We start from the raw sequence: 12,823 nt of genomic DNA, 5'->3' as shown, positions 1-12,823 counted from the left end.
TTAACCAACCTTGGAGCTAATACCCTCAGCTCACAAAAGGCTGGCTGTAGTAAATAGTTTTAAAATTCCTGATTTAAGGTTAACTGAAAGGAACAGAATAGAATATAAAATTTAAGCCACAGGCCAAGTACTGGGAGCTATGAGGTCATTCAGTGCTCAAAGGTTTGTTTGTATGGTGTTTTTACATTCCACTGAACCAGTGGTTATTCAGCAAAGGGACCAACAGCTTCACGTGACTTCCGAACCGCCTCAGCGGCGTGGTTGGTATGGTATTGGCTTTCCACCTCGGTGGTCGCGGGTTCGATTCTCGGCCATTCCATTGAGGAGCGAGAGATGTGTATTTCTGGTGATAGAAGTTCACTCTCGACGTGGTTCAGAAGTCACGTAAAGCCGTTGGTCCCGTTGCTGAATAACCACTGGTTCCATGCAATGTAAAAACACCATACAAACAAACAAACCACGTCGAGAGTGAACTTTTCTTTCTCACCAGAAATACACATCTCTTGCTCCTCAATGGAATGCTCGAGAATCGAATCGCGGCCACCGAGGTGGTAAGCCAACACCATACCAACCATGCCACTGAGGTGCTCCTCCAGTGCTGAAAGGGAAATTATGAATAGAAAAATTTTAAATTTTTCAAAGGAGGAAAAAACTCCCACAGTTGCATTAGAAACAATTGTTAGGAGAGGGCGGAAAAGTAAAATGGAAGAAAGACTGAACAGTTACATTAAAAGGAATAAAATAGGTTGCTGCTACAGACCAAAAGGATGCTGCAAAAAACCTTAATTAATGCTTACAGTGCACCATATGAAAATGATACATTGAAATGCTGAAAAATATAGAATTTGCAAAATGGATGAAGTCTGCAAAACAATCTGCAGATAAGCGCAGACAAAAGAAGTAAAATATAAGCTGGACTGATACCCAAGATCTGAATATGACTGCATGTGGACCCCACATCGGCCAATGATTCTTCTTCCTTCAGAGAATTTTTGTTTGCGACATTTAGTAATATATATATATAAGCAGTAGAAGAAGTAAGGGATTTATTGTGAAACTAATTCTTACAGTAAAATAGTAACTGGAAATGTTGACGATTCTAACTTTGAAGCTCTACTGCTGGTAATAGGAAAATACAATTAGTAAATGGCAAAATTTTAAGCACAAGTATGACCTGCATTCTGCTACACAGCAGTTACTTACAAAGAAACTAGAACTTAAACAGGTGAGTAAAATTTACTGCAACTCAACAGCTTACCTTATGAAGTTTGCAACTAAGACATTTTTATCCACCTTTATTCTGTCCAGTAACTTACTGGAAATTCTTAAACATTTTGATGCAAATTTATTTACTGCCACTCCATAACATTAGTGCTTTTTGTAATACTTGGCCATTACTTCAATACCTATGTACCCTTCCCTTCTCTTCCTATAAGGATAACCTCTCCAGCACACTACAGGCTCTTTGCAGGATTCCGCTGGCAACCAGCTGTTTTTTATATTTTCATCCATTCCATTTTCTGTCTTTCCACTTATTTGTCCAACTTCTCTTAATCATATTTCACTCGAGGAAGTCTTGTAGGCTAGTCCCAGTCCAACAATGACTCAGTGGCCTGTTTAAACCACCTTCGCAGAATGACGTAGCCACCCTTTCCTCGTTTAAGTTTCATGTTTTACCCATTTCCCCTTTATGCTCAAATAAGCAACAATCATAAAACAAAGTTTCACTTGACATATCGACAATAGTCAGAATAATTGAGGCATTCACAATACTAAGGGTCTCCAGGGGCTGATTAGAAAAAAAAAATTGTGAGAAAAACGCATTTGTAAATTGGCATTTTCAAACATGCACATCACCACCCTTGTTAGGTAATGGGATTTTCAACCACTTTGGAGTCTACACATGCAAGTACGCTTTTCCATGGGTAAAGCAGGATATTTTTAGAAGAGCAAAAAAGAAAAAAAAATTGTGACTTGTAGCTATGGGGACCTTTAATATTGTGAATGCCTCAATTAACAAAGGGACTACTTTCTTACCATCGAAATCCCTTGCACAAAATATGGCACAGAGCTGGCTCAAGTTTCCTACTTCCAAACAGACTTTTCCTTGGCTTATCATTACCTTCAACATGCAACATAATGGCCATTTCTCATTTCTTCTCCCTCAAGTTCTGGCTTCAGTTACGAGAGGATAAAAACAAGACATATTTTAATAAAAATTTACTTGCAAAATATGAAATAAATAAAATAAGACTGATGCTGGAAAGAATTTAAACATGTTTTTTTTTTATTTATGTTGTAAAAGTAACAAACAATTTTTTCACCAACAGGAAAATATTTAGCCATTAAATTCAACTTTAAATTTTTGAACATTTTATTTATGACCAAGTGAGTAGCAAGACAAGCTTTAAAAACAGTGGGTGATGCTGAACTACCAATATACACAATAAAATTTGCTCTCCTACACGAGTTCTCGTTTCAAGAAAATATCAAAGATTAATAAATGTGAGACGGCTATATTTAATTTGATTAAAAATAGTCTCATTTAACAATTCCTCTTGTATAGTTGGCAGTTCACCTCGTCAAGCCCATTTTGTTGTACTCGAAACAAGATGTCTTACCACTACTTGGTGAATAACAAAAGAAATTCACTACTATCTTTCCATAAAACAGAAACAATTCTGTTTACAAATTACTACAATACAGAAATACAGAACATTACAAAAAACCAGTAAAGAAAACTTCTGAATGGTTATGCCAAGATGAATTTCAAGACTGCAAAAGCTACTTCCAAACTACATTTTACGAGAATGGTAATCAATTGCTCATTACCTAACAAATGTGGAAGCTGGCCTTCCCAGAGATAAGTTATCCTAACAGTCTCACATACTGCATTTCACCCTTTACACGAAATTGTTTTTTTAAATTCTCATTTCTGATTTATATACCAAAGATGGCAGTGACTTCTCATCCTAATAGACATCTAACATTCCAGCACAGTGGCTATAATTGAAGATGCACCTTCTGTCACAGGACACTCTCAACACTCATTCATTCAACTCTTGATATAATACCTTTGCAATGATTTGATTTTAATCTAATTGGGGAAGGAAGAAATCTCTATTATAAAGGAAATTTAAAAGGTCATGACCATTCAGCCTACTGTCATTAATTATCTGCAGTTTCCATCGGATCGTCGTCTGCGTCCATGTCATTGGCGTCGTCGTCTTGTAGGGGTCGTTCGGGAGGCTTTTCGTAGGCTTTTTCCAGCGCCGATACGACAACACCATCCCACACTGACATTTCACTCGCTATACCTGGAAAAACAGTGTGTGAAACTAAATTCTCTGTTCCATGATTGGTATAGTATTATAGTGACATTAGGAGGAAGTTTAACTAGGCCTTAAGTTAAATTCTCAACCCACATATGGTTAGCCAAATGGGTTAGTTTTCAATATAAAAAGTTAATAAATAGATATTATTTACAAATCTAAGAGATATACGCAATACCCTCATCACTGCCCTAAAGGTTAAGAGATATACGCAATACCCTCCTCACTGCCCTAAAGGTTAAGAGATATACGCAATACCCTCCTCACTGCCCTAAAGGTTGTCTGTCAATCCTCAAACATTGGACCAAACTTGACCAAAGACTTTAACCTTTTTAAATCCCATCAGTTACTTGCATTCCATGGGTGAGGGAGTATGCTCTCCAACCTCACTCACTCTCCTTGTTCTAACAATAATTAAAATCATATATGTTCAATGGCATGTGTGCTTCAAACAAAAAAAAAAAAAAAAAAAAAAAAAAAAAAAAAAAAAAAAAAAAAAAAAAAAAAAAAAAAAAAAGGGGCAGTCATTGTAGGACAAGATTAGAAAAAATGGAGCTCAAAAAATGATATTGTTATAATACAATAAAGTTTCATACATACTTACCTGGCAGATATATACATAGCTAAGACTCCGTCGTCCCCGACAGAAATTCAAATTTCGCGCCACTCGCTACAGGTAGGTCAGGTGATCTACCGGCCTGCCCTGGGCGGCAGGACTAGGAACCATTCCCGTTTTCTACTCATATATTTTCTCTTCCACCTGTCTCCTTGCGGGAGCGGGTAGGGCTTAATCGTAATATCTGCAGGTAAGTATGTATGAAACTTTATTGTATTATAACAATATCATTTTCATACAATCAACTTACCTGTCAGATATATACATAGCTGATTGGCACCCTTCGGTGGAGGGTAAGAGACAGCTACTACTGGAATAGACAGGTAAACAACATCTGTTGTAGGTATAAATAAAAACCTTGGTTCCTACCTGATAGGTGGTAGACTTCGGTGGGGTGTTTGCCCCGTAGCCTGCATCACCTCAAGAAACTTTTAGCGAGATATGTGATCTATGGCCAAGAATTCTTGTGGAACTGCCGAAGGGGTCTTATCCACTTACTCGGCAGAGCCTGAAAGGACTTTGTCAATGGGTGCTGATCCACTTATATGACAACACACCTTATTAAGGAGCACACAACCAATCCCGACCACCTGATCCTAACCACCATGTTAGTATTAAAAATTGCTCCGAGTTATCCCCAAACTCTTCGCAACAACCGTAACTCAAACCAAATTGCACACGCACACAATAATTTTCCAAAAAAAAAATGATACTCATCTACTAAAAGATATCACAAGAGTTCCTTACTGAACGGAAGTGACTGGCCGCCTGTGCGGTATCTGCACTTGTTCAGCAGAAAGTCTAGAACATATCTATTAGACTTAAGTAGTAAAATTAAGGATTGTTGTTAGCTCTGTACCCAGGATTGTGCCCGCAGACACAAAAGACCTAAGGAAAAACATTTTTCATAGGTCACACGCACGTCCTTCAAATAGTGAGAAGCAACAAACCAGAATTGACATCTCACCAATTAATGTCGCTTCCAAGATATTCTTCAGTGACATATTTCTCTGAAAAGAGAGAGACGTCGCCACTGCTCTCACTTCATGAGCTCTTACTCTCAGGAGTTTGAAAGAATCATCCGTGCAAGCCTTATGAGCGTCCGTAATTACGTTCCTGACAAAAAAGGCTAAAGCATTCTTAGACATAAGGTACTTGATGGATCCTTCACCGAGCACCAAAGACCTTGTCTAGAACCTCCCAACTGTTTTTTTTTCTCGTAAGTAAAAACAAACTTTAACGCCCTTACGGGCCAAAGAGACCTCTCCGTTCCCTGCCGACGAGACCCGATAAGCCTTTTACCTCGAAGTTTCTCGGCCAGGGATTCGAAGGATTTCATTCTTCGCCAAGAATAATTCCTTGAAGGAACAGATGGCTGAATCTATATTGAACCCGACTTTGTCACTAAGGGCGTGCAGTTCACTAACTCTTTGCCGTCGCCAATGATCTTCTCCTTCTCTTTAAAAGCAAAATAAACATTTTCCGTTCATTAATCAACGAAACGAGGCCAAATGGTAGGGGTTTCAATCTTCTACGAAGACAAGAAACACTTAAGCACTACGTCTAGATTCCAGTTAGGGGGAGAAGTAATCTTAGACTTCTTGGTCTCAAAAGACCTAATCAGATCATGTACGATCTTTATCGTTTCCCAAATCTAGGCCTCTATTCCATAAAGACCGGACCGATAGCATACTCCTATAGCCCCTTTATCGTGGGCTACGGAGAGACGCGATTCTTCTCTCAAAAATAACAGAAAATCAGCTATTTCTGTTACAGAGGTACTGGAGGAGGACAACTTCTTCGACTTACACCACCTTCTAAAAACTTCCCACTTGGATTGGTAAACCCGTATAGTGGAAGTTCTCCGGGCTCTAGCGATCGAGCTTGCTGCTTTGCTAGAAAAGCCTCTCGCTCTGACAAGTCTTTCGATAGTCGAAAGGCAGTCAGAGCGAGAGCGGGGAGGTTTTTGATGAAACCTCTCGAAGTGTGGTTGTCTGAGAAGATCCTTCCTTTGTGGAAGGGATCTGGGGAAGTCTACTATCCACTCCAGCACCTCTGGGAACCACTCTTGAGCTGGCCAAAAGGGGGCTATCAGGGTCATTCTTGTCCCCTTTGAAGTCACAAACTTCCTGAGCACTTGCCCCAGAATCTTGAATGGGGGAAATGCGTAAACGTCTACCTGAGACCCATCTAGCATGGAAGGGCAGTCTACTGGGGCGAGAGCCTTGGGGTCTTCCACTACTGAAAACAGAAAGGACTTCCAGTCTCTTCGAGAGGAACGTGGCGGCAAAGAGGTCGACATGAGGAGTCCCCCAAAGAGACCAGAGATTCCGGCAAACGTCTGAGTGGAGGGTCCATTCGGTATGAAGGACCTGGTTCCTCCTGCTCAGCCTGTCCGCTCTCACGTTCCTTACTCCCTGAACGAACCTCGTCAATAGAGAGATGTTCCTTTGCGATGTCCACAACAGCAGGTCTCTTGCGAGTTCGTAAGGGGCATACGAGTGAGTACCTCCTTGCTTCCGAATGTATGCAAGGGCGGTTGTATTGTCCGCATTCACTTGTACTACTTTGTTGCTCACTAACGGTTCGAAGCTCTTTAGAGCTAGGTGTACAGCAAACAGCTCTTTGCAGTTTATGTGCCAGGACACTTGAAGAGGATTCCAAGTGCCTGACACCTCTCTCTTTCCCAAGGTTGCTCCCCAACCTTTTTCCGACGCGTCGGAAAACAATACAAGGTTTGGGCTCTGTATTTCCAGGGAAGTACCCTTGTTTTCCCTCAGTGGGAGTAACCACCATTCTAGCTGGCGTTTCATCAGAACTGGAATGGGAAAACTGTCCGAGAGAAGTCCTGTCTTCATGTTCCACGATCTTCTGAGGAAGAACTGAAGAGGACGGAGATGAAGTCTTCCTAGAGGAAAGAACTGTTCGAGCGAGGAAAGGGTCCCTAATAGGCTCAACCATTCCCTCGCCGAAGTACGTTCCTTCCTTAGGAAGAGAGAGACTTTTTCTAAACCTCTCGTTAGTCTCTCTTGAGAAGGAAATACTACAGAAAACCCCGAGAATCCATCCGAATCCCCAGATAGACCGACCAAATTTGCTGGCTGGGGATCAGTTGGGACTTCTCGAGGTTCACGAGTAATCCTAAGGCCTTTATCAGGTTTAGTGTCACAGTCAGGTCCTCCAAACACTGTTTCTCTGACTTTGCTCTGATAAGCCAGTCGTCTAGGTACAGAGATATACTGATTCCTTTCAGATGAAGCCATCTCGCCACGTTTTTCATAAGGCTCGTGAAAACCTGAGGCGCCGTAGACAGGCCGAAACACAAGGCTCTGAATTGGAAGATCCTTCCCCCCGTCATGAAACGGAGGTACTTCTTCGACGAAGGATGGATCGGGACGTGAAAATAGGCGTCCTGGAGATCCAGAGACACCATCCAATCCCCTTGGCGAAGAGCCGCAAGGACTGAAGCAGAGGTTTCCATGGAGAACTTCTGTTTCTGAACAAACTTGTTCAGAGCACTGACATCCAGAACTGGTCTCCAGCCCCCCCGAGGCTTTCGCAACCAAGAAAAGACGATTGTAAAACCCTGGGGAGCTTTGATCCAGCACTAGTTCTATAGCTCTCTTGTCCCACATCTGATCCACCATTTGTTGAAGAGTATCTTTCAACACAGGGTCCTTGTAATTGGCGGACAATTCCCGCGGAGTTGACGTCAGGGGAGGATTGTCCAGGAAAGGAATGAGGTATCCCTTCTGAAGCACAGACATCGACCAAGCGTCTGTGTCTATGAGAGTCCAGGCTTCCGCAAATCCCCGGAGCCTGGCACCTACTGGTGTTTGGAGGAGCGCCACTTCACTTTCCCCTTTTAAAGGGACGGAACGAGGCTCTACCTCTCTTCTCGGTCGTTTTCCTTTTAGCGGTAACTCTAGCGGGAGGGCCTCCTCGAAAGGGCCGAACAGGAGTAGACACACCTTTCTTTTCTCCCACCATCACTGGTCTCTTCTTCCTGGAAGATTGCAGGAGAAGATCCTGTGTTGCTTTCTCCGTCAGAGATCGGGAAATATCCCTCACCAACTGTGAAGGGAACAGAAAAGTCAGACCTAGGGGCAAATAACAAGGCTGCTCTTTGCGAATGGGATACTGCTTTTCGTCCAAGAAACGCGCTAAAAAAACAGATCTCTTCTTCAAGAGACCTGCTCCAAATAAGGAAGAAACTTCCCCTGAGCCGTCCTGTACCGCCTTGTCAATACAGGACAAAATTGCAAGGAGTACGTCCGGATCTAGCCCTTCAGGGGCATGAGCCTTCTTGGACATCACCCCAAGGGACCAATCCAGGAAGTTGAAGACTTCTAGAATGTGAAAAAGTCCCTTGAGGAGATGACCAACTCTGAAAGACCCCAAGTAATCTTCGCAGTATGAAGGCTATGTCTCCTGGATGCATCTACCAGACTGGAAAAGTCAGCTTCAGCCGAAGCTGGGAGAGTGAGACCCATATTCTCCCCAGTCTGGTACCAAATGCCTCTCTTGCCCGTAAGTCTAGCGGGAGGCATGCAAAACACTGTCCTTACTAGCTCTTTCTTGGTTAGCATCCAGCTATCCAGAGACTGAAGAGCTCTCTTCATAGAAATCGTCGGTCTCATCTTCAAGAAAGCCGACGACTTCAGCGTCTTAGAGCAAGAGAAAAGAGAACGAGGCGAAGGAGGAGCGGCAGGGATCAAAGCATCTCCGTATCCTGGAGGAGGAGAGCTGTCAAAACTTTGTAGTTAGACAGCCCTTCTCTGCCGTGAGGTCTCGTCCTCTGAGTCCTCTTCTAAAATCGGATCAGAAGGAGAAGCCACTTCCCGTTCGGGTCTTCCTGTCCAAAAACTCTCTCTACGGGAGACAAACTCCTAATAGGAGAGGGGCTAAGAGAGTGTATAGAGCTCCTATGCTTGGCTGGCTCCTCGCGCTTGGCTGGCGCCTCAACGCCTTGGCTGTTGCCTCGCGCCTGGCAAGATCCTCGACGCCTGGCTGGGGCGTCCTCGCGCCTGGCTGACTCCTCGCGCTTGGCTGGCGCCTCGCGCCTGACTGATGTCTCGCGCCTCTCTAAACTCTCGCGCCTGACTGACGCCTCGCGCCTGGTTGGCGCCTCGCGCCTTTCTGGTGCCACATCCTTGTATGTATGATGCTTGTCTGGCGCCTCGCGCTTGGCTGAATCCTCCCGCCTACTCCTCGCACGCCCTGGTGTTGTGTTACCAAGCTTGGATCTCGCACCCTCGCGCTCGGCTGAAGCTTTGCTTTGGTCTGGCAGACGTATCCCATCTGGGAATATCCTCGCGCCTGTTAAAGCTTTGTTTCTCCGCTTGTCTGACGCTCTAATCCTAGAAGACGCTTCTCGTCTGTAGGAAGCCTCGCGCTTGACTGGCGCGTCGCGCTTGTCTGGCGAATCAAAATCGTCCAAAGAGTCTCTATCCGAGTAGATCTCAAACGACTCACGTCCCACAGGAGCCTCACTCCTGGCGGGAGAAGGAAGACGAGTCTTCTTGACCGGAAGTCTCACGTCTTTCTTACGAGGGGGATCCTTCGAAAGGACTCCTACCAAGGCGGATAACTGTTCCTGCACCGCCAAAATGATCCTCTTGGAAGCCTCTCCTGCGTCTTCTTGAACGGGAGAGGGAGACCTGGAAGGAGTTTTGCCCACATCATGGGACGTCAAAACCCTCTTAGCCTTCTTGATGGAAGGAGGCGCTTCTTCCGAAAAGCGTTCTGGGCTAGAATCCAACACAGGATCTCTCCAGTGCCTTTTCAGGGGCCTGGACAAGTCCGAATCCTTCCACCCTCGTTTAGGAGAGGGAGAAGCGGACGAAGAGAAAGAACTCTCTGAGACGCTTTTCCTATAGCGGTCCTGAGCAGCCTGTCTATTTACAGAGCCTTGCTGATAAGGGACGCCTGACCGGGGGAATTCTTTCCACAACCTCCGTACGGCTTTCGACTTTCCTTCTCCTCTGGGCTTGGGAGCTTGGAAGAGGTCTAGGCCTGGGAGCGTCGCAGAGACGGTCAGATGCCCCCTCCACAACACTGGGGACACTCACTTCACTATAATCACTTTCACAGTCCTTACCTTTCATGGTAGCCATCTTGGATCTCATCCTGTGAAGAGTAGCTTTCAGTTCAGCAATTTCCGAGGCCGAATCTGAATGTAAAGCCAGTGAGGGCCCTGATACAGGATTAGAATCATAAATAAGAGAAGAGTTAGAATCATCCAAAGGCTCAATAGGCCTTGTACTACTACCCGCAATCTTAGATGCAGCCCTTCTTACTCTATCCCTTTCTAACTTCTTCAAGTAAGAAGTTAGAGTCTTCCATTCCTCAACATTCAACCTCTCACACTCATGACAGGTGTTAGAAATAGAACAATCAAAACCCTTACATTTGCGACATACAGTGTGAGGATCGACCAAGCTTTCGGTATCCTCACCTTGCAGCCTACATTCACACACATTCTCACACAACCACTTGAATCAGACATTCTTGAAGAAAAATCAAAAGCAAGTCCAAATCCAGTCCACAGTAGCGAATGCCAAAACAACGATCCAGGTACGTCACCAAAAGTCCACAAAAAGATGATCAATTGTCTAGAAAAGAGAATTCCAGTCAAGAGGTGGCAGCAACGATGTTGATACCACCGGCGACAGAAAATATATGAGTAGAAAACGGGAATGGTTCCTAGTCCTGCCGCCCAGGGCAGGCCGGTAGATCACCTGACCTACCTGTAGCGAGTGGCGCGAAATTTGAATTTCTGTCGGGGACGACGGAGTCTTAGCTATGTATATATCTGACAGGTAAGTTGATTGTATGAAAACAGGAAGTGAAAGCTCTGGCTAATCAAGCTTAGTGGAGCTAAATAGAACTGTTACAAGTTTCAGAACTGGACATTTCTCCCCCTCTGGTTTCCCAAACCAATGACGGGTCCGAAGTTGCATACACGTGTGCGTGTGATATTAATTTTTTATGACAAAAGCAGCATGAATCATAAAAAAAAACTTTCCAAATACCAAAGAAATTTCAGGTAACTGCTAAAACATCAATCCAAGTATAGCTTAAAATTCATATACGTAAAGTATTTTTTAGTTGTCAATACAGACATTATTCCCAAATAAATATAAAAAAAAAATATAAGCAAACTTACTAGAATTTCCTTCCAGGCCCAGAATCTGTTTGTAGCCCCCATGAGACAGGACTCTCAGCAATGTCTGGGCTGTGAGACAAACGAGGTCTTGCTGCTCTAGCGTCATTGCCGTGTGGACGCGAATGTTTCCCCCCTCGCACGGGTCACTGATACCTAGTGAAAATATGCCTATGATTGGGTTGGTATCCCCTCATAATAAATTAAAACATGTAAAATTAATTATAATTTACTTCCAGAAATGGTGGTTACTCTTACAACCAAAATATCTGACAAACAAAATCCAAATGTTGAATATTTGATAAGATTATAAACAGTATACACAATACTATGTTTTCTTTAGCAGAAAATGATTCAGCTATATATTAAACAAACAGAACACCTAATCATTGTACCAATATCTTCATTTTATCTATCATGATTTGATTTAGTTATTGGATGGATTTTGTCTATACAATTAGCTCATCAGGTCCATTAACTGTTAAGTTACACATGCTTACAATACATTTCTGAACACTTAGAAACATTTACACACTTCCTAACATTCATTGTATGCCAAATGTTTATGAATGGTCATTTCTATGTAGCTAACACACACAAGTCCATAGTTACTGTAAAAAACCCTTTTTGATCTAAGATTAATAGCATATGACTAATGTTGCACAATGGTTATGCAACACTCACAACTGCACTTACTTTCTATTGCTACTCACAGCTATTGAAAACAATGTTTTCCAACAACATGCTCTTCTACAAACCCTTATAATAAAATAGCCTTACTCCATGCAAAAGGGACCAAGTCACACCCAAATGGAAACCTGGGAAAAGAAAGCCCTACTACCAACACATGAGTTGGCTCCCCTGGACTGTGAAGCAGTGCTTCAACTCCTCTGTGCCAGCATCCTATTAGAAGTGATTAAGAGGGAGGTGGAACCAAATTGGGCCCTAAAATGAATAGCAGGCCAAATACATGAAGTGATTCCATTAGTCCAACACCCTATGAAAAATGGACATGGAACCAGCTATAACTCTCGTCTTCAAAATTACAGGATCTGAAATGGGAGACAAAGCTCCAGACAGTACAATAACCAAGTGCAAGAGGTGTAATGCTTAACCCTTTAACGCCGATTGGACGTATTAAACGTCGACATAAATTGTCTGTCGGGTGCCGATTGGACGTATGGTACGTCGATAAAAAAGTTTTTTTTAAAAATTTGCGGAAAAATACTTATAGGCCTACCAGGCGAAAACTTTTGAATCATGTGCCTTGGGGGATGCTGGGAGCTCACGGATCAAGGCATTGTTTTGTTTACAATCGTTACGCAGGCGTGCAAGCATGAATTTCTTTCTTATCGCACTAAAAAGTATCAGTGACACATCTCAGAAATTTTTTCGTCACTTTGACATAATTTTTGCACCATTTTAAATTAGCCGTTACTTATATATGAAAATGTGCGCAATTTCATGTAGAATATAAAAAAAAAATACTCATGATTGTAGCTTTTATAAGTTTTGAAATATTTTCATATAAATAACGATAAGTGCCAAAATTTCAACCTTCGGTCAACTTTGACTCTACCGAAATGGTCGAAAAACGCAATTGTAAGCCAAAACTCTTATAACCTAGTAATATTCAATCATTTACCTTAATTTTGCAACAAATTGGAAGTCTCTAGCACAATATTTCGATTAATGGTGAATTTATGAAAA

At 42.8% G+C, this 12,823-nt stretch overlaps 1 protein-coding gene across 6 annotated transcripts in view; it reads right to left on the bottom strand.

Annotated features, from left to right (window-relative positions):
* Nucleotides 1-2,207: 2,207 nt before the first annotated feature.
* Nucleotides 2,208-12,823, bottom strand: part of LOC135213330 (interleukin enhancer-binding factor 2 homolog) — a 125,255-nt gene continuing 114,639 nt past the window's right edge. For 4 of the 6 annotated variants that reach the window (XM_064247336.1, XM_064247344.1, XM_064247310.1 and 1 more), the window contains 2 exons: nt 11,117-11,284; nt 2,208-3,317 (listed from right to left, as the gene is read on the bottom strand). In XM_064247336.1, coding sequence (XP_064103406.1) covers nt 3,169-3,317; nt 11,117-11,284 — 317 coding nt within the window. In that variant the 3' untranslated portion in view covers nt 2,208-3,168. The remainder of the gene's footprint in view (nt 3,318-11,116; nt 11,285-12,823) is intronic. The other 2 variants (XM_064247322.1, XM_064247329.1) reach the window with 1 other exon arrangement.

The sequence above is a fragment of the Macrobrachium nipponense genome, chromosome 19 (genome assembly GCF_015104395.2).
Source record: "Macrobrachium nipponense isolate FS-2020 chromosome 19, ASM1510439v2, whole genome shotgun sequence".
In the NCBI taxonomy this organism is placed as follows: domain Eukaryota; kingdom Metazoa; phylum Arthropoda; class Malacostraca; order Decapoda; family Palaemonidae; genus Macrobrachium; species Macrobrachium nipponense.
Note: the sequence above shows the minus strand (reverse complement) of the source record. Positions and strands in the feature narration are given on the sequence as shown.